This window comes from Leucopleurus acutus, assembly GCF_964270905.1.
Source record: "Leucopleurus acutus genome assembly, chromosome: 14".
Lineage (NCBI taxonomy): Eukaryota > Metazoa > Chordata > Mammalia > Artiodactyla > Delphinidae > Leucopleurus > Leucopleurus acutus.
The window spans coordinates 63,611,744-63,633,621 of record NC_139156.1 but is presented as its reverse complement, the minus strand read 5'-3'; the positions used below and the strand labels follow the sequence as shown (position 1 = coordinate 63,633,621).

Sequence of the window (21,878 nt, the reverse complement as noted above, 5' to 3'; positions counted from 1 at the left end):
CTTGGCTTCCTTGGAGGAAGCTGGCCAGTACCTACTTGACTATTCACAATGATGCTGCATAACTCCAAACAAATAATCATAACAACAAAAAGTCAGGAAACAGCTTTAATCTATCTTGAGCTAAAAATTGAAAACAATTTTCCCATTCTTTAGCTATCCTTGAGTTTACCTGTTGCCCCTTCACCTGGACAGTCTCATTTCTTTCTCTGCTCCAATAGTACAAGGCTGTGACTCCTCTTATTGTGATTCAATACACAGGGTGTTCATGGTCTCCAAGAGTTCAGTCTCGCACTCACCTGATGCTCTCTGACACGAAGGACTGGTTTGTGGTTTTGACTGTCTCTGCTGTATGTCCCATCCCATCAATCAATGGTCTCTGTTCAGCAAAAGCCATTTTGCATGTGTATAAAAGAGAAAATAGGCTTGAATGATCTTCCCCTTTACTAGAATCTCACTAGAGTGCTATACACTTTTTGATATAGGGATCAATCCCTGCTGGGAAAGATTACAATATTAACTTGCAGTGAATGATTAACATTGCCAAGCCAACTCCCTAATATTGCATAAAATAAAATGTTTTGGCTCCCCTAAAAATCAGGGTTTCTTATTCTTGCAGGTCTCAGCAGCCCAACTTGTTTTGCATATGGTTGCATGTTTAATTAGTGATCCTTCTGTAAGTGTCTGCAATTAGCACCATGATGATTAATAAAATAACTCCTTTAAAGCTCCATTTAGCTAGCAGAACTGCACAATCAGGTGTAATTAATTCATCATTAATAAATCATGGCTGATTAATCTGTATATTACCAACATTTTACTGAACAGCTCCCACCTGAGCACAGCTAGTTTTTCTATGCTGAACAGAACTGGAAACTAAGAGGAAAAAAAAAAAAAACCCAGCTCCTCCAAAACTGCACTAAGCAGCAAGTATATTGGTATGGTCAAGGAGATTTTGAGATAATGCACATTTAAAGTTATTGAGCTACATAGGCAATTGTCACTTGGGAGGGAAGAAAACGTGGCTGAATACTAGAGATTCTCAAACCTAAGTATACACCAGGATCACCTGGAGGGCTTGTTAAAAACCAGATTTCTGGTTTCTATCTCCACAGCTTCTGATTCAGTGGGTCTGGGATGGGGCCTGAGAATTTGCTTTTCTAACAAGCTCCCAGGTGGTGCAGATGCTGCTTGTCTAGGGACCACACCTGGAGAACCATAGTTCTCCCTTTCTCATACCCTGGGGATGACTCACAATCGCCATGATTCCTATGTCCTTTCTATAGGTTTTAATAGTTTAAAAAACAACAATAAAAATAGCTTACAATATTATTTATCTATCCTTGTGTTTACATGCTATCTCTTCAACTGGATTGTAAGTTTAATAATTACTTTCTTCTATTTCTCTCAGCCCCCATAGAACCTAACTACTTTCAAGATGTAGAAACTCTAGACAAAACCCAGACATGCCATGTGCATTCATCTCTGAAGCCTTGCTCATGCCCCAGTCTTTCGAAGCCCTGTCCTTCAACACTCCCCAGACTACGCCATAGCATTCAGTGTCTGCCATATGTAGACCCTAATCACAGACCAGTGCAAGTGCTCATTATCTTTTCATGAAAGGATGAGCCTGGTTTTCCCAGTTAGATTCCCTTGAGAGCTCTATAAGCTTCCCCTCTAATCTCCTTTGCAGCCTGGCCCCCAGCTCTCCACCCCACCAGCTTCTAGCCCAGTGTCTTATACACAGGGGACAGCAAATTGCTTTTTACCAACCACATCAGATTGCTGAGCAGTAGATCTGACACATGGGCTGGGAATTCAGATCCCAGCTGGGCACCTAACTTGCAGAATACATGGGAGCCACAGCAAGGGGAATTCCCACCCCAAAAAGCACTTGGAAAGAGGCAAGATATTACTTTTCATGTTTAATTTTACTACCACTCTATCACACATACATTTAAAAAAATTCTGGGCTTTTTAGTTATTTAGCTACATGTCCTGATTTTTAGTTATTAAACATGAGTGTGTTCCAATGAAGAAAATAACTTTTTAGGTACATTAAAATTACTCCAATCTTACCCTCCACATGTGAACTCTTTTCACTTTTCTATCTTCATGATCCATCTCTGTCCATATAAATTCGTATTCTCCACAGACACAGCATAACGTCGCTAACGTCGCTATACTCTACTGTGATTTTCTTTCTTGGTATTGTATCATGAAATTTTTTAAAATATTTCCTCATAGTTATTGGGTCTTTTCAATGGCTACAAAATAGTCTATCTGGTACTCACACCTAAGTTTAAATGGTTTGATCTTACTCCTCATAAATTTGTTCCTCATTTTGTGATTGGTGCTCATAATCAAAGGTGACAACATTATTCTTCGTTATTAGTTACTTACATTTCAAATATACTCACAGGTAATTAGTCAGGAAGCATTATTAAATTTCCATTAATATGTCTTTGTTGTTCTATGTCTAAGGTGAGGATTAAGTAGACTACTATGCAAACTTTATTCAAAGCAGCCCCTTACATTTCTTTCTACGTGGAAAATAGTAAGTCAAGATTGCAGCATCGCGCACAAGCGCGTCTAGGCCGTCAGCGTGCCCTCTAAAACAAGAGCAGCACGTCCCTTGATGTCAACTCGTCCATCAGGACGCAGGGAAATCTTCAATTCTCCTCCCCGGCTGGAACACTGAAAGGCTAAAGAAAACATAAAACGAGTCACAAATTAAGATCATTTTCACCCTTTTTAATTAACAGGGTATAGTGACAGACCACGTATTACAAGCTCTAGAATCCTCCCAGGTCAGTTTAAAGAACACATTCCTGGGCTTCCCTGGTGGCGCAGTGGTTGGGGGTCCGCCTGCCGATGCGGGGGACACAGGTTCGTGCCCCGGTCCGGGAGGATCCCACATGCCGCGGAGCGGCTGGGCCTGTGAGCCATGGCCGCTGGGCCTGCGCGTCCGGAGCCTGTGCTCCGCGACGGGAGAGGCCACAGCAGTGAGGGGCCCGCGTACCACAAAAAAAAAAAAAAAAAAAAACACATTCCTTCAAACAAACAAAAACAAAATAAATGAACAAATGAAACACAAATACATAGACACAGAGAACAGAGGGTGGTTGCCAGAGGCGAAGGGTCAGGGAGGGGTGGGGAGATCAAAATGGGTAAAGGGGATCAACTGTATGGTGAAAGATGGAAAATAAATTTTTGGTGGTAAGCACGTTGTAGGGTATATAGAAGCAGGAATACAATGTACATGTGAAACTTATATGATGTTATAAATCAATGTGACCTTAATAAAAATCAATTAATCTTAAAAAAATTTTTAAATAGAATGCATTCCTTCATCTGTGCATGGTATTGCCCAGCCCACCCCATTCTCCTGAGGACTGAGACCACAGACGCAATTTGATCCACAAAATACACAGCTCTACAGCTTCGCTTCCTGAGCCACTTCCTCTATTACTTCCTGTAATGCCCCAGACATACCCCGCCCATATAGCATCCTCCCTGGCTCTGTCTAGAAGGCAAGCACATGTGAAAAGACAGAGGCTAGGACTAAAAGTCTAAGAAGATAATGAGGGGTGCTCTTGGCCCTTCTGAAAAGGCCCCACCTTCCGCGGTCTGAATAGGATAAAGGGAGTTCTTTACTCATTGTGATTAGCAAGCAACCACACTTGTCAGGCAACCATGAGGCACAGCCTCAGGCTTCCTAAGGTCAGAGGAGTAATTAGGCTCACCAGAGAAAGAGAACAGTCACCGTGCTGTTCCCAAGTCAGGGTCACAGAGGCTTAACCATCCCACTAAGTAAGAACCTCCATCCTTTAAAGTCAAACTCCTACTTTGATTGTGTAGCCTGTACCACATACAGACTACTAGCTGCACAGTACTAGCTGTGTAAATTCCACTGGCTGCCATTTATTTTCTCTGCCTCAGGCAATATGTAAATCACCAGGAGACTTGGTTCCAAAGCAGTTTGTTTGATTTAATCTCATAACTAGCAATGGCAGTAAGGAACCTTGGTAATCATCCAGTCTCAACTTGTCACATTATAAATAACCTTTCTGGGTCAAAGTTATACAGCTAGTTAACTTTATTCAACAAACATTTATTGGGTACTTACTGTATTAGAAGTGTGTCCTTGTGTTGGGAGAGACAGAGGTGGAAGATGTTTGGGGTGGAGGATGTTTTGAGTAGAAGGTTCAGGGGGAAGGAATTCGAAACCTCTCGTTTTCACGTGGGTGATAGTTAACATTTTATTACATCTTCAAGTGGATAGTACATATGAGAAGAAATACTAGCTTCAAGTTAAGCAAATTTTTTAAAATTTGAAAACAAGCTGTCCTACCGTGCATGGCTTTCTTCCCCAGTTGCTGGGACCAGTAGCTGCTGAGAACAGTATGTGCAGACCCTTAAAAGAAGTGAAAAGTCATGGTACAATCCCAAAGAAAACAGGGGCAACTCTGTGCTAAGTTCATAAACAATCAACTATCCAGTTTGACTAAACCTTAGATGACGTAGTCATTATGTTGGCCGTGGCCACAGCCAAGTGTGGAATTAAGGATGGAAATAGAAAGGAAGACATAGAATTTACAGATAACTCCTCCAAACGATGTATCTGCTGTGTCTTATACTTTCTGAAGGCTGAATTAAACTGTAGGTTTTAATTCTTGTCTTGTCTACCAGTTCATTGTCAGTCCATGGTAGAATCAAGGTCTTCACATAAATCTGTCTACATCTTTCAAGGGAAAAATATCTCCTTCTTCTTAGGACACACATGAAAGAAAAGGTGGGAACTCTGACAAAAGGCTATATTTCCCACCAAGTCAGCATTCACAGGTTTTCGGTGCCAGAAGAACTTTCTTTTAGTGAGGTATTTTTTCATATGATTGTGCCCTAGGTTTAGATCAGAGAATAGATATTAAAATGAAGAAACAGGGTTTCCCTGGTGGCACAGTGGTTGAGAGTCTGCCTGCCAATGCAGGGGACACGGGTTCGTGCCCCGGTCCGGGAAGATCCCACATGCCGCGGAGCGGCTGGGCCCTTGAGCCATGGCTGCTGAGCCTGCGCATCCGGAGCCTGTGCTCCACAACGGGAGAGGCCACAACAGTGAGAGGCCCGCGTACCGCAAAAAAATAAATAAAATAAAATAAAATGAAGAAACAAAATGTAAAGTAATAACTGACAGAAAAGTCTTTGGGAGAAAAAAGGATGGTGTGGAAAAGGTCTCTCCTTCAGGAAAACTTACTAATGTTATGGGAGGTCCACATAGGGTGCCCAAGCATCCCAGTATGCCTGAGACTGTCCTGGTTTTAGAACTGAAGATCCTGTATGCTGAGAAGTCCCTCAGTCTCAAGCAAACTGAAATGGTTGGTCATCGCTGCCCTTCCCACTCTAGAAAAGCATTATTACAGGGGGAAAAACTTGCCCTCTGTGGTAATTAACATCTTTGGGAAGCAGCTGTGCAAGTGTAAGTCCACTCAGAACTTCTTTTCTATTGGGGAGGGTTGAGTTGGACCAACAGTCGCTGGGCATTTTCCTGAGTCTTTAAAAGTGCTTGCTTGCTGAGCTTTGAATTTCACATATTTTGTTCCTCAGAGTAACTAAGTCAAGGCCCTGAAACCATCCCAGCCCCTGCCATCTGACCAGAACAGGAGGCGCACAGTCTCTGCTCAGCCTCCTTTTACCCTGGCCACTATCCCATCCACCAGTCTCCTCCATCCAGCATCCCCCGTTTTGTGGCTCAGCCCATTCTTCTCAAGAAGGATGAAAGTACGAGGCTTCACATTTTTGCCCATCTTTGATTTCATCCCTCTGCTTCTGTCTGGTAGAAGATCCTGAATACCCACGTTCCTGAACCCATCCCACCCACTTTGTGGGCAGGTCAGGGAAATGCGGAAGGGAGGAAAAAACAAAACCACTATGCCTGTCCCAATTTCCCACCAGCAGTCCAGGGCTTGTTCCTTCAAAAACCAAATCTTATCTAGATCAATGATCGTGCAGGCTGGTCACTGAAAAGGAAAAAAGGCTTTGGGAATGTAGTGGACATTGGCCACTAGATTTTGCAAATGGCAGCTCTAGAAGTGTTGGCTCAGGGAGCCAGTTTTTTTTTGTTTTCTGTTTTTTTTTTTTGCAGTATGCAGGCCTCTCACTGTTGTGGCCTCTCCCATTGCGGAGCATAGGCTCTGGACACACAGGCTCAGCGGCCATGGCTCATGGGCCCAGCCGCTCCACGGCATGTGGAATCTTCCCAGACCGGGGCACGAACCCGTGTCCCCTGCATCGACAGGCGGACTCTCAACAACTGCGCCACCAGGGAAGCCCTGTTGTTATTATTAAAATACCTAATAGCTATTGGGCACTTACCATGTGCCAGGCACTGTGTTGACCACTTAACATGCGTTGTGTTTACATAACCTATGAGGTATTAACCATATTTTATAGCCAGGGAACAAAAGCTTTAAAAAGTTAAGTCAGGGACTTCCCTGGTGGTCCAGTGGTTCAGACTTCGCCTTCCAGTGCAGGGGGTGTGGGTTCAATCCCTGGTCGAGGAGCTAAGATCCCACAGGCCTCACGGCCAAAAAAAAAAAACAAACAAACTCCAAAACATAAAAATCGAAGCAATATTGTAACAAATTCAATAAAGACTTTTTAAAAAATGGTCCACATCAAAAAAAAATCTAAAAAAAAAATGTTAAGTCATTTGCCCAAGGTCAACAGCTAGGAAGCTAAGATGCAAACCCAGCCTGTCTGACCCTAGTTTAACCCTGCTATACTGCCTCCTTACTGTTTTTCACATGAGACTTCAGCGAAGGGGTGGGGGAGGGGGAGGTAGGGAAACAAAGGCAGCTCAAAAACCAAACAACCTGAAAGGTCACGTGGAGGGCACAGCAACAGCTACTTGTTATCCTCCCCCCTCTCCACTGTTTAGCCCTCTTCAGGACTCAAGTCAAAAAGTACCTGTTACGGGGTCTTCGGCCACACCAAACCATGGAGTGAAATATCTGGAGTAAAAGTCAAACGCTTGAGTCTGCCCATCAGGCTCTCCCTTGATGGTGAGAATGAGTCCTTTCACCTTCCCCGTGTTTTCCACTTGCGGCAGATTCTGTGTGTTCACTTTCAGGCTCTCCAGAAATGACCTTGTTCAGAAATGGGGTGGATCAGGACAAAGCCATTCAATAGACTACCCACTGCCCACACTCTGTAAAGCAGGCCAGGATGCAGCTTGCCAAATGGCTCACCAGGAGGGGAACAAAACTCTCTGGCTGTGTACATCATGGTTTGACAGAACATGGCACAGCCAGACCAAGCCAGAGCCATAAATCTGGGTGCTCGGCCATCCCCAGGGTGCTGACGAAGCCAAAAATCTTGTTTACCTGTTGTAAGTATCACTGAGCCGGACCAGGAGCTTTCGGGTATCTGGGGAATAGCGGATGTCCTGAACCAGTGTGTCACCTATGGCAGTCTATGGAGACAGACCAAAACCTCCTCAGGAGTTTATGAATTTGACCCATGTTTGGAGAGCAACCTCTCACGAGCGTCTGCTCTGTGCCAGGCACACCCAACATCTCCAATCCCAGGAGTTTCAGGTCAGTTTCAGGACTCAAGGTATTGCTCAAGAAGGCCAGTGTCCTGGCAGCCAGAGACCTTGATGAGGGTTGAGTTTACCCTCTGAGTTTAGCCAGAGATAGGCATTGTTCACACGTTACTATGTCCCTCAACACACAACTCCTTCAGGTGGGTATTTTCCCCACAGATAAGAAGATTCAGAGAGGCCCAAGGTCACACACACACACACACACACACACACAAACACAAACACACACCTTGACCCAGGTCTGAGGGGCCCTGGAGTCAAAGCTCTGAATTACTACTGTCTACTATCTGTAGAGGTGCGGGCTTCATGCCTGCCTCTTGGAGTTGTTGTGAGGAGTAAGTGAAATAATATGTGGAGTTCCTGCAGCAGTAACTAGAAGCTTCCACATGGGAAGGACTCAGGGCCAGCAGTCTGATTGGAAGTGGGGACTAGGGCACTTGTCTCAAGGCTGCTCTGCTTGGCAAGCTCGCTGTTCTCACGTAGACTGTATGCTACAGATCAAGAACGTAGCAACATTTTCTAGAGATACCCTGATTCACCCTTTACTGGGCTGCACATAGCCTCGCTCATATCCAAGACACTGTATGTGTCTTGTGCCCCTCCGAGTCATCCTGTGGCACCACCACCAGCTGCCTTCAGAACAGACAAGAGTTACACAGTAGTTGTCTGGTTGTCACTAGGTGGCTTCAGGTTCTCTAATCTTCTTTAGGGACTGAGGTGTTCTAGGTCCTATCGCCAAGACTCCCTCTGCCGTGGGTGATGCCTGGAATGTCTGCCTCTGTGACCACTGCTGACCAACATTCCCGACCCCGCCCCAGAAATGGGAACGCCTACAGCCCGATCCCATCTGCTCTCCGGGGGCCTCTCAGTCTCTCTGAAGGGTCATTCTCTGCATGGATTCTTATGTCAATTTGAAAGTTTAATTCTCAGCTGAGAATCTTATTGCCAGTTTCTAGGAACACAAAATGACAATACTCACAATAAATAACCCTTCATCATCCTCATTTTACAAATGCCGACCCTGCGGCTTAGAGAGATCAGGTTAAGCTCTTTCTACCATGAACAAGGTCTAGCACTGTGAATATTTTCCATTTTCTTGCCAATATGTTTAAAGTAGTTCATTTATGAATTCGGCTTGTCTCCCAAAACTCAAGCCATAGGTAGAGCTGAGTGTAAAATCAGAATCCATGATACTTTCTTATACTCTGAAAACTTAAAGCAAAACACTAAAGAGATTATAAATCCTGAGTTGAAAATTCACTGAGAAATACCACAATACGCCATTTTACAGAATCATTTTTTCTCATGGCTGCCCTTGACCTGGTCCTGACCTGGGCCCTTCCTGCTCTACAAACTAAGCACCTGGCCATACAGGGCTGCTCTGGCCTTCTGGAATCTCTGGGAGACAACTGTAGTGCCTGCTGCACTGGGTGGCAGTGAGAATTAAATGAGATAATACATTAAAACACTTAGGGCTTCCCTGGTGGCGCAGTGGTTGAGAGTCCGCCTGCCGATGCAGGGGACACGGGTGCGTGCCCCGGTCCAGAAAGATCCCACATGCCGCAGAGCGGCTGGGCCCGTGAGCCATGGCCGCTGATCCTGCGCGTCCGGAGCCTGTGCTCCGCAACGGGAGAGGCCACGGCAGTGAGAGGCCCGCGTACCGCAAAAAAAAAAAAACAAAAAAAAACACTTAGTGCGTGGCACTGCACAGGGGAGACTCTCAAAAATGTTCATTGTCATCATCGTCATCATAACCATCATCATCAAGCCCCATTCCCACACAGACTCCTTGAGGAGGCCAGTCTATGTATCTTGTCTTCTCTATCGAGGTTCCCATGCTTTCCTGCTCTCTTCCATCAAAGCACAGACCTGTCATCTCAGGCGTATTCTCCACTAAAGACATCAGGACTCGACAGCTGCCAGGCAGTTTCCACTCTTTCCTTTCACTCTCAGCCTGCCACACAACAGTCTCCCCTCCCCCACCTTTCCATGGAGGCTAATCGGATAATGAAGAGTCAGGGAAAACTGGTCAACCTTCTCACTAAATAGATTCAATATTATTTTTCTTTTTTTTTTTCTGGCTGTGTCGGGTCTTCGTTGCAGCGCAAGGGCTTCTCTCTAGTTGTGGCTCACGAGCTTCTCTCTAGTTGTGGCTCTCGGGGTCTGTAGTTTGCGCACGACGGCTCTATCGTTGAGGCGCACGGGCTTAGTTGCCCCGAGGCATGTGGGGTCTTTGTTCCCTAACCAGGGATCAAACACCCATCCCCTGCATTGTAAGGTGGATTCTTTACCATTGGACCACCAGGGAAGTCCCTAGATTCAGTATTAAAATTCAAATCTCAAATGCACGGTGCAGTATTCAACCAAGCTTAGAATGGAACACTTGTACTGGTAGAAGGCCTATCTGTTGAGATCAAATAGTACCGAATCTTTGTTCAAATGATAACAGATGATCATATCACACGGCTCAGGTTTGATTCTTTTCACCAACCTTTATCAAATCCTCCACTTCATGGAAGTCCTAGATTGGGAAAAAAGACAAAACTACTATAAAACAGGAAAGCTGTCAGTTTACGGCAATAATTAAAAAGAGCTGGGAATTCCCTGGCGGTCCAGTGGTTAGGACTCCATGCTCTCACTGCTGAGGGCCTGGTTCAATCCCTGGTCAGGGACCTAAGATCCCATAAGCCGTGCAGGGCAGCCAAAAGAAAAAAAAAAAATTAAAAAGAGCTGACCTGGGGATGGGCTGGATAAAGAGGCAGGTCCAGGACGATACCATCCTCTTCTCTTCTGGCCTTTAGTTCCCCACTCAGAGTGACAAACGTTAGGGTGCTATTCGTGTTTTCTGGTCAAAAAAAGAATTCTATTTTGTCAACTAGAAAACTTTTTGAAAGGAATCAAGAAATAGGAAAATAAACATTGTTATATAGTTGCGTGTCTGTTTTGATCACTGTTATGTAGTCTTAGATTCTCTGGCAGTGTTGTTCTTTCCAGTAAAGGGGTCCCAGGTTTGGGTTACTTGGGTCCTAAGTGGAGAAAACTCTCACTGGATTCTAGCTTGAGAACCAAGAACATAACTGATTGGACTTGACATCATGCTGTGCCCTTGAAAAAATTACTTAATCTCCTTAAACCTCAATTTCCTCATTAATAAAATGGGGTAATAATTAAAACTATACTAATTTCATTTTACCAATAAATTGGGGGTAATAATTAAACATAGCTCATAGGGATGCTATAATGTTTTCTAATGCAGATTTTTAACTATCCCCCTATAATACTATAGAGTTATAAACTCTACTAGTTTAAGATAAGCCAAAGGGATGACAAATAGAACCTACAGGTCATGTACAACAGTCTGAGATGAACAAATCAAGCTTACCATAAACAAACCAAACTATACATAAAATCTTGATTTAAAGATTAGATCACCAAACCTGATATAATATCCCTTCATGTTACTGATACACCTTGGGCCACTTATCTCAGTGTGGGTAACATTTTTAGTGAAAACAAGGATTTGTGACTTAATTCTTTTCTCTTCCCTAATATTTCTGTAATACTTAACCATATCTCAAAGGTGAGAAAATTCAGCACCACTGATTAACTTTCACAGAATAAAATTTACATTCTGAAACCCAAAGTTTAATTCTTCTCATTATAATTGGTGTAAGACATCATTATTTACCAAGCATTTTCTCATGGAACCTTAGGCCCACCCTGTGGAGGACTATCAGGTCTTTCTTTGGTGCTACCACTTTGCAGTTCAACTTCTCCCTGTGTTCAGTTCTGCTTTCTTTTACTCCCTTAACAATACTGATCTCAAGAACACTGCCCCCAATTCTTCTGGCATGCCAGTGTGTCTCAGAGTCTGCTTTCTGGGCAAACCTGACCTATTAACACCTTCCCTTATCATCCCCACCTAAGTTGCTCCCCCAGAGAACTTCTTTTTCCAACACCCTCCTCCCCACAGTTACCCCTCTGTCGTATCATCCTGTTTATTTCCTTGTTTAACTTTCTGTTTGTGGTCTACACTTATTCATGGCTGCTTCCATCTCCACTTTTAGGACATTTCCAGGCATCTCTCTGCCCCATTCCCACAAAGCCCTGATCTTTATCTATTATACTAAGTGTAGCTGAGATGGAAACAGGTAGGATTAAGGTGCTGCATCCTCTCTTCACAGGGTAAATGTATACAGCGGGGGCTCATTAATATTTAAAATTCAGAGTAAAAAAGCTCTTATTGTGAAATGAATTTCAATGTGGGTGGGGACATATTCGGGGCAAAGTTATGTCTTTTGGTTCCCCAGTATCATATCATGTTAGACAACTATTCTGCCTTGCAAGCTCTGCTCCTGTGTTTGTCAAAGAGACCAGAGAGCTCCTATTTAGAAGAAAATGGCATTCCAGGAAACAATGACCATGGCTTTCCAACATGCATGGTACATACTCTGAAAGATCAAAGTGTTATAGAAGCTTGCTGTTTTTGTTTCTGCATAATAAATCGCATGAAATAAACTTTGCAGTGTCTTTATACCAGTCACTTTGGTTCACAGGAAAGAATGTGTGAGAGTTTTTAAAAATATTTGCTATTTGCTAAATGGTAAGTTCATAAAAGAAAATCACGTTACTTATTTTGTGAAACAGCACAGCTGCAGAAGCCAGGGTAGCGTGGCCACAGAGAGGAACCTCACTCACTGGTGTAAACCACCTTAATCCAAAGCAAGAACCTTCAGAGGAGAAAAAACCAAAGAGAGATGAGATCATTCCCATACAAGGGGGTCGTAAACTTTTCATTTTCTTATTCTTTTCTAAATATTTCATTAGCATGATTCATCACTGAAACATGTTGTGAAAGGAGGAGCAACGTCTGGGCAAGCCTCCTAGGGCCCCCCAGTGCTAGATCTGGAGCTGAAACACTCAAATTCACCAATACCTGCTCCCCCAGATGAAATGAAAACCAGATTAGAAGCTCCCCCTCTCTCTCCTATCTGCATGCAAATAGTAAATGGACATTTCCCTTAACTATCATTCCCCCACTGGAAAAGCAGTTTCTTGTGCCATTCAGGAATGGTTAAAAAAAAAGCGTATTTACTTTGTGTAAAGTTGTCAGTTGGGTGTAGTTTTTGGATAAAAGCAGTTTCAGAGAGATTCATTTCCTTTGCAATTTTTTGATGCATGTCTTCATCCAATTTCTAAATTAGAAACAAAAGGTTATTGAGACTCCAGAAACAAAAATCTGACTTCCTTGGACAGCAACTGCCACTAGTAAATAACAGTTTATTAATATTAAAAGTTATATGCCTAAAAGGAAATAATCACCAAGGAATTCAAGGCACTTTTATAAAGATGGTTTTTCAGAAATCCATGCATGCAACCATGTGAAGAGCTGTGGAGGTTAAAAGCTAGAACAGATTCTGAAAACCTACCGGCCTGGGCTATCCTTTGTCAGATTATTATCTAGTCTATCTGAGAGCATGTGTTCTCTTCTAAAAATAATTTCTGCAAATGGAAACTCCACAATCTCTCTTTCCTGTTGGATGAAGAGATGTCAGGTGCCCACTCTGAGCAGGCTGGACCACTCTGCCCCCATTTATGCACAGTTCACTCCCTTTCATGAGTCAGGCCTCAGGCCAGAGGTCACCTCCTCCAGAAAGCCTTCCAGACTGCTCTGTCTCTTCCCCAGTGCATAGACCACCTGAAATTACTTGCTATGTCCTTTTAATGTCTGTTCCCCCCACCTCTGACTCTGGCTCTATGAGAGCACCAACTGTGCTACTTTGCTTTGTCCTGATTTAGAACAATGCTTTTATTCATCCTGGGATGGAAGGAGGTCAATAAATATTTGCTAAGAGAATAATTATCCAGTTAACCTTCATTTTAAAAACCCTCAATATAGATATTTTTATCCACTTACAGATAAGCAAATTAAACACAGAAAGTTTATGTAAATCCTAAAAACACAATACGTCTAATAAATGGTAGAGTGATTAAGAATGTGGGCTTTGCAAATGGTAAGAACCAGTGAATCTAGAGGAAAAGTATGTAGATGTTCATTCTTGAAATTTTTCTTAATTTTTCAAAATAAAACAATTTTTTTAAAGTAGGCTTTGGAAACAGACATAATTGGATTTGTATCCTGGGTCAGCTCCTAGAAACAGTGCAGGAGTGGGCAAGTCATTTCACCTCCTGGAGCCTCAGCTTCTATGCCTTTAAAGTGGGAATAATAGTACTTAGGTCGAAGGGTTATTGTGAAGACACATACATACATATACATGCATACACACACATACACACATTCCTCTTAACTCAAGGGAAAAAATGGGCTGAAGCATGAATTTTCTTTTTGAGAATGAAAAGCAATTTTTTAATCAACAAAATGATCACTACTTAGATTTTGAATTCTAAAGAAATCTCATGACATTAACTATACTCCAATAAAAATTTATTTAAAAAAAAGAAATCTCAAGACAAATGCATTTTTGCTTTGGCAAAACTTACTATTCTTGAGCTCCTGAAACCCAGAAATAAGAATTATACTTTATTCTAATAAATTCATAATTCACTTATCTGAGTTATGCAAGTTAAACACCCTTGTCTTTTAGTTGATTCAAATTCTTTTGAAACACTTTCCGTATACTCATATAACATTAAAGATATGTTTACCTATTAAAGTTTCTGTATTGAAAAAAAAGGCATAAAACAACAGTTGTGAAAAATCAGTCATGATTTTAAAAATATCAGCTGATGTAAAAATCCTAACAGGGGACTTATGAAGCTTTTCTTAAAGGAGCTCTGTATTAAAAATCTGTAGAGGCTCTGTAGTCCTACAGAAAGAGAAATCACTTAAGAAATAGATACTTATTTTCTGAAAAAAATAACACAACGGGTTTTTCTGTTTGTTTTTTACTTAATGTTTTTCTTTCAAAAGATTTAATCCAATAATGCATATAAAGTGCTCATCACAGTGCCTGATGCATAGTAAGTACTTGATAAACGTTACCTTTTTGAGTGGTTCAAAGCCAGTGCTTTAACCTGCCACGCCGCACTGCCTCCCCATAACAAGGAAATTATTATTATCCCTTTAACAGGCTGCAGGCAAGAAAACCGATGTCTATCAGATAAAACAGACTCCTGCAAGCAGAATCAATCACTGAGTGCCACGCTAGGCCACCAGCATCAGCACCATTCCCAAGGGAATGTGTTAGAAATGGAGAGTCTCAGGCCCTGCCCCAGACCTTCTGGATCAGAATCTCCATCTTAACCAGAAACCAGGTGATCTGTGAGCACATTAAAGTCTGGGGAGCCCTGGTGTGTAAGGTATGGTCCTCTGGTCAAGGGCCTGAGCCTCTCAGTTGAGAAGTCAAGATAGATACAGACATCAGCAATGGATTTTGACATTAAGTACTCTAGGACTTTAAAGGTGAGGACTTGATGTGGACCTAGAAAAAGGGAAGATTTTGTTGAGTTGAACAGGAAAATGTGGGCAAAAAGCTTTGTATTGGGGACGCTTCTTGGGCAAATCACTTGACCTCACTTCTTTCTCCTTCTGTTAAATCTTTGACACTCTAGGATTCTGTAAGCTAAGGTAAGGAGAATTAGGATGGTAGGAATGAAGTGGAATGAGCACATGTCACACCTCTGGGCACCTGTGGGCCTGGGGAGTGAGAAGTCCCACCTGAGTAGAGGAGGGGGTTGGGTGCTGCTGAGGCCAACAAGGCAACAATGTTCAGAAGTGAACTCAAGCGCTTCGCAGTGGCCTGTTGAATGTTCTCCATGGAAACTGGCCCACCTGCCCGTGCATGTAACACCTGAGAGAAACTCAGAGCCATTTAATTCCCCAGCGCTGAGTCTGCAGTCACAGGCCTCAAAGGTGATTGAAGGGTTAATGAAGAAAAGCCTGGATTTGCCTCCTTGACTAAAGGAACCTGCAGTGCCTGCCAGTCCCTCCTGTATCTGATCTGGCCAAACTCCCTATCCTTGTCCTTCCTTTCTTTGCCTATTGCTTCCCGTGATCTTTAGGACCAGAGCCTCTAAAAGTATTAAAGCATTTCACATTGTAGCCAAGCTCACCATCTATTGGTAATAGATTCTTTTGCAAATGGGCTTTTTTTGCACATCAGCTAAAACACACACTTCACAGACCATCAACTCTTTAATCTTCTCTGCTTTGGTATATTTCACCAATTACAATTTGAATTTCTATAAGTGCAATTTCTGCCCCAGAACACTGAAAATGCACCTGCTATTTGCCTGAGGGGCCAGAGACAATGTAGAAAGTATGATAGTAGCAGCCCTCAATGTGCACCACATGTGGCTGAATTTCTACACCGGAACCAAAGATCAAAATAATGGTGAATCATGAGAAGATTAATATTGCTTCAACTTAGAGAGCTTTAGGAAAAAAAGAATGAGACTACATTCATTCAAAATACTGAATTTTGGTTCCAATAATGTTTCCATTTTACACTACAAGCTTATTTTCAAACGTAACATAATAGTTTCAAACCAAACCGATAACTGTTAGTTCTCTTGCTTTAATATCCATTTCCTTTTGCCAATTTCACATGAGTCAAGCTTCCAGCAGCAAAATTAGAGCCATGTTTGTTTTTCTGCCTTCCAATGTACTGCGTTGGGACACTGAGGTTCCATTACTATACGGCCCACAAAAGATTAATGATCAGAAAATCAGAGTAAAGTTTTAAAATACTCCCACCTTGTGGCAGTTTAGAAATATGACAGCCTAAACAGGACAGTCCTGCTCTGTTCCTTTGTCCCTCTGCTTTCCTTCCAGCAACGGAAAAGCACTTGGATGTAGAAAGTTCTAAATCATCTAGGAATGGGAGATTCCTTTCGAGGCACTTGGATTTCTGATTGTAAAGTTATGCCCATACAATGCAGCACTCAAACTTCAGGCCATCTTCAGTTGCTTCTAATGGATCTTGTAGATGCTTAGTGTCTCCAGCTCCATCACAGAACCCAAAGAACATACTCACTTTGCATACCCTGCCCACCCCACCCTACCAATGAGAACAAAAGATGAATAACTGTTGGCTAACTAGAACTCTTAGAAGGAGATTTTGCCATAATATCACTGATTATAATATTTTCACTTTCACTCAACAGATATCTATTTAGTGCCTCCCATGTGCTAGGCCTTGTGTGTTGGAACAAGTCAGAATAGATTAAGATCTCATGGAACGTACAGTAGTGAGAGAGACAGGCATTGAATGAATTACAACAAGAGTGATGCATCTTATCAAGTGGGAAAGGGTGCCGTGGGAGCACATAAAAGAGGAAGATATCTAGTCTAGTATTGAGTACAGTGGGTTAAAAGCATGGGCCCTGCAGTCAGGCAGACCTGGGGTGGGATTCTGAAGTCAGCCATTTAACCTTCTTCTGCCTCCATTTTCTCATCTGTAAAATGGGGATAATAATAATAAGACCTACTCATAGAGTGGTTGTGAGGGTGAAATAAAATAATATATGAAAAGAAATTAGCACAGTATGTACCTGGCTGAACTTGCCTGACGTCACTGCCCTCAAAGCTGAGTTATGTTCTAGAAGCCAGTGAGGATACTTGGGAAGCAGCAATTCCCACATTAACATTTCCTCTTCCTTTGCATTGCTCTCTTCCCTCAAATACTTAGCAAAGAAAAACACTTCAATGTCCTAGAAGAATCTTCTCTGCACTTTACATCATTTTTCTGGGCATAAAAATGAGATATGAGGTTGTAACCCTCTAGAAACCCCAGGAGCCTCTGACCCAGTGTGGTCACACTGAGCCAGTGATCCTCTCTCTAAGGAAGGGCAGCAAGTTTGGAAATGGCCACTGCACATGAGTTAAAGCATGGATTGAACACAGCATTGCTATACACCTGTTTTTCTTTAAATATATAACCCACCAACCTGTAAAACGGGCTTTTGGTTGTCCCTAAATTTAACCAGAAAAACCAGAACAGCAAGTACTTTAGGAACTAAAACTAAGCATTCGTCTTTAAAAGTGTGAAGCCAGGGACTTCCCTGGCAGTCCAGTGGTTAAGAGGTCACTTTCCAAAGCAGGGGGTGCAGGTTTGATCCCTGGTTGGGGAGCTAAGATTCCCACATGCCTCAGGGCCCGAAAAACCAAAACAAAACAGAAGCAATATTGTAAAAGACTCAATAAAAACTTAAAAAAAAAAAAGTGTGAAGATGATCCTCCTTGCTGTCACTGGAAATGATTAGTAGTGTTTAAAAGAATAGAAACACACATATATGAATATTACATTTGATCCTAGCACAGTGTCCAGCTTATGGAAGACAGCCAGTTAAGGCCAGCTGAATCGGGATAAATAAATATACTGGGCACACAACGAAGTTATTTTTATGGATAATTTAAACAGGAAAACTCCAGAATAAGCCTCTCTTTAGAGAAGGTATCTTCTGAAACAATGGTTTTCAACTGGGGGCTTTCTCTAGTTGCGGCAAGCGGGGTCTGTTCTTCGTTGCGGTGCTCGGGCTTCTCATTGCCGTGGCTTCTCTTGTTGCAGAGCACAGGCTCCAGGTGCACGGGCTTCAGTAGTTGTGGCTCATGGGCTCCAGAGTGCAGGCTCAGTAGTTGTGGCACACGGGCTTAGTTGCTCCGCGGCATGTGGGATCTTCCCAGACCAGGGCTCAAACCTGTGTCCCCTGCATTGGCAGGCGGATTCTTAACCACTGAGCCACCAGGGAAGCACCTATATTAAAACTCTTGACAAGCAGATTTAGTCAATTTCACAAGTCCTTGACGTGAAGCTATGTTTGCCATACTGTTTCTAAACAAAGTTCACATTTTAGAATCTGGCTGTCATTCTCTCACTAATACTCCTAAGCTCTTGTGTTACTTGACAAAGCCTATTAACTTTATTACTTTCTGCACTTTATGGTTGGAAAATGCCAACTGCAAGGTTGCATGATGAATGCATCATCAAAGTAAGATGAGGACTCTTTGTTTTGTTTTATTTATTTACTTATTTTTGGCTGCGTTGGGTCTTCGTTGCTACGGGCGGGCTTTCTCTAGTTGCAGTGAGTGGGGGCTACTCTTCTTTGCGGTGTGTGGGCTTCTTGTGGGGTCTTCTCGTTGCGGAGCATGGGTTCTAGGCGCGGGGGCTTCGGTAGTTGTGGCGTGTGACCTCAGTAGTTGTGGTAGGTGGGCTCCAGAGCACAGGCTCGGTAGCTGTGGCGCAGGGCTTAGTTGCTCCATGGCACGTGGGATATTCCCAGAGCAGGGCTCAAACCGGTGTTCCCGCATTGGCAGGCAGATTCTTAACCACTGCGCTACCAGGGAAGCCCAAGGTAAGATGAGGACTCTTGATCACCATTTTGCTGCTCCATTTGACGGAGAAAATAAGTATACCAAAGACTCAATTAACAATATTCACCTGTATCAGTAAAACCTCAGCCATTCTCCATCTTGATTTACACTAGAATCACCCGGGGAGCTTTAAAAAACAGTGCTGCTTGGGTCCCACCCCCAGAGATTCTATTGTGATTGGCTGGGCATAGGAATTTTTAAAGCACCTCAGGTGATTTTAATCTGCAGCCAGCTTGATGTTTGCACTCAAAGGCCCCAACTTAATAAGACTTTTTTTAATGTGCTATTTTTTTATTGGAGTATAACTGCTTTACAATGTTGTGTTAGTTTCTGCTGTACAGTGAAGTGAACCAGGTATAGGTATACATATATGCCCTCCCTCTTTGACCTCCCCCACCCCACATCCCACCCATCTAGGTCATCACAGAGCACAGAGCTGAGCTCCTTGTGCTATACAGCATGTTCCCACTAGCTATCTATTTTACTCATGGTAGTGTATTTATGTCACACTTAATCTCCCAATTCATCCCACCCTCCCCTTCTCCCCACTCCCCACCGTGTTCTCTACCTCTGCCTTTCTATTTCTGCCCTTTAAGATCATCAGCTGCTTACTGTGTTCCTGAAGTAATTTTCAGAAAATCTACTCTTGTACTAACTGCTCTGAGTAGAAGCGTACCTTGGCTTGTTTCCTAACACCCAGGTAACAACACAAAGCATCTAAGGTCAAAGAAACTTTGACTATTCTGTTAAAACTTATCCAATCAAAGAGCCATTTTTAAAATGAGACTTTCAGTAAGCTGAGTTCTCTCTATGTTAGAGCTTAATTCCTTCTATCTACTACATTACTTAAGTCCTTGCAAAATGTCTCATCTTTGGTCCTGAAAAGAATTTCTAATTGTCTGAAATATAGGTAAGGTTAAAAATATCCAGCTAGAATCTTTTAAGCTAAATGTAGTATCAGCCATGTCCAGTCACATAAAACTCATCTAATTTCATTCTCCTCCCCATTTGGTGCTAACTAAATGAAAACACAGAGGCTACAAGGAGCTCGAGTTCTTTTTTTTTGGGGCGGGAGCGGGGGGTCTCAACTACCAAACCACCAGGGAAATCCCCCACACACTTTTTTTTTAATTGGCTCTAGTTCTTCTTTACATGAATCTTCATTTCTCTTACACCTGCATCTAGGTGTAAGCAGTCTCATCATAAGATTTGGTCAATATCAACTTGCAGACATGAACATTGCTGATATCATTTGACAAAGAACACAAACCAGAGAGGTACACAAATAGCTGGGTCTGATTTTTTCTTTTTCTTTTTTTTTTTAGGAAATACTTGGTTCTACAGGAATCTAGGATTTGAGGCACTGCACTTCAAAACAAAATACTACTTACATTTTCTAGGAGGCAAACAGCAGCAGGATTCCCACGAAATGCTTTTGCTGTGAATGCATCTGCTATGAAAATAGGGAACTTCATTTTCCTTGCAATCTGTTTCTGCAAGCTCTCAAAATTGCTGGTAGCCTGCTTTCATGCTTGTTGCTGCAAAAAATCAAAAAGTTAATGTTTTACTTGATGTACAGAAGCAACTAGCATTTTCCAGGTACAAAGTCAAGCAATTATTCTAACACACCTACATTTAAAGTGATCCTCTGATTTTAAGCCTCTAAATTGAATTTGTTTTAAATTACTGGATTAATATTTTTTTCATAGTGTACATATACTTAACAACATAATCATATTCCTAGAGTAGCCAAAACTACATTAGGCTATGCTTTTAATGAAGTGCATGAAACTTTCAAGGGGCATATATGTTGCTTATAGTTTCCCAATGAATATTACTGCCCTTTTAAAATAATGCATTTTTTCTAATTATAAAAAATATGCCCATTATCGCTTCCTTAGTGGCGCTGTGGTTGAGAATCCTCCTGCCAATGCAGGGGACACAGGTTCAAGCCGTGGTCCAGGAAGATCCCACATGCCGTGGAGCAACTAAGCCCGTGTGCTACAACTACTGAGCCTGCACTCTGGAGCCCATGAGCCACAACTACTGAAGCCCGTGCACCTGGAGCCTGTGCTCTGCATGAAGAGAAACCCACGCACTGCAAAGAAGAGTAGCCCCCGCTCGCCGCAGCTGGAGAAAGCCCACGCGCAGCAACAAAGACCCAACGCAGCCAAAAATAAATAAATTTATATTTTTTTACAATGCCCATTATAAAAAAAACTTGGAAAATCAAAAAGTGACTCATAACCATGTAAATCAGCAATAACTTTTTTTTTTGGACTTAACATAATCAAAGGAGCCTCATGCTTTAATTTTGTGTTATTTTATAAATCTGCAGATGGAGACTTTTTAACTCATGATATAGATTTGTTAAAATAAAGCTTTTCATTATAGGAATAACACTTTCTCTTTACTGAAAACCTGTAAAATATAGAAAAGCAGGGTGGGGAGGGGATCTCCTGTATTCTCATGCCCTACAGAGAGAAATTCTGTTAAACATTCTCAGTGTTTCCTTTGCTTTACTAGAAAGCATGGGTTTTGTCATAGGCATGGAGGGATTCTTCCCTCCCAAAGTTATAGAACTTTTAAAATATTCAGCAAATTAGAAGGTGCTTTGTTTAAATCTAAGAGAAATTAACCTATCCTAACATGTATTTCTTGTTCTCAACATTAAGATAAATAACACCAGCCCACTAGGCAGCTCCCAGGCCTACACGTTTCTTTTTCTTTTCTTTGTGTGTAATTTATTATACAAGTGTTTTGCTTAACTTTCTTGCCAAATGCCTACGTTTTTCTGCCTTTTTTTTTAGGTATAATTGATGTATTACTTTCAGGTGTCCAACATACTGATCCGATATTTTTATATATTGGGAAATGATCTACCACAATCATTAACTACCTAGTTAATCCATCACCATACAAAGTTACAAAAAAAGGGTTTTTTTG

The 21,878-nt window shown here is 42.2% G+C and overlaps 2 protein-coding genes across 3 annotated transcripts in view; both read right to left on the bottom strand.

The window, feature by feature from the left end:
- Positions 1-299: 299 nt before the first annotated feature.
- PBLD (phenazine biosynthesis like protein domain containing) lies at positions 300-20,432 on the bottom strand. Of its 2 annotated transcripts, XR_014326764.1 has the most exons (10): positions 20,324-20,432; positions 12,696-12,795; positions 12,232-12,330; positions 10,336-10,445; positions 10,092-10,121; positions 7,380-7,468; positions 6,964-7,142; positions 4,352-4,414; positions 2,533-2,702; positions 300-376 (listed from the first exon to the last, which is right to left on the bottom strand). XR_014326764.1 is itself a non-coding variant. In XM_082855146.1 (9 exons), exons 1-9 carry the CDS (start codon positions 20,405-20,407, stop codon positions 2,590-2,592), a joined length of 867 nt encoding a protein of 288 aa, XP_082711272.1. In that variant the 5' UTR covers positions 20,408-20,432; the 3' UTR covers positions 2,424-2,589. The 2 variants fall into 2 exon arrangements, 1 of the variants encoding a protein (XP_082711272.1); XM_082855146.1 differs by lacking the exon at positions 300-376 and having other exon boundaries at positions 2,424-2,702.
- Positions 20,383-21,878, bottom strand: part of RUFY2 (RUN and FYVE domain containing 2) — a gene marked incomplete at both ends in the record, with an annotated part of 83,456 nt that continues 81,960 nt past the window's right edge. The window contains one exon of the mRNA XM_082855129.1: positions 20,383-20,470. Within this exon, the coding sequence (XP_082711255.1) occupies positions 20,459-20,470 (12 nt within the window). The remainder of the gene's footprint in view (positions 20,471-21,878) is intronic.

What these genes read in the sequence shown, in the direction of transcription:
- PBLD (XM_082855146.1), bottom strand. Translation starts at nt 20,407, where the DNA reads ATGAAGTTCCCTATTTTCATAGCAGATGCATTCACAGCAAAAGCATTT. An exon ending in TGTGCTGTTTCACAAAATAA is followed by an intron (nt 10,446 to 12,231) that starts GTAACGTGATTT and finishes TTTTTTGACCAG; the next exon opens with AAAACACGAATAGCACCCTA. An exon ending in CTCAGTGATACTTACAACAG is followed by an intron (nt 7,143 to 7,379) that starts GTAAACAAGATT and finishes TTTCTGAACAAG; the next exon opens with GTCATTTCTGGAGAGCCTGA.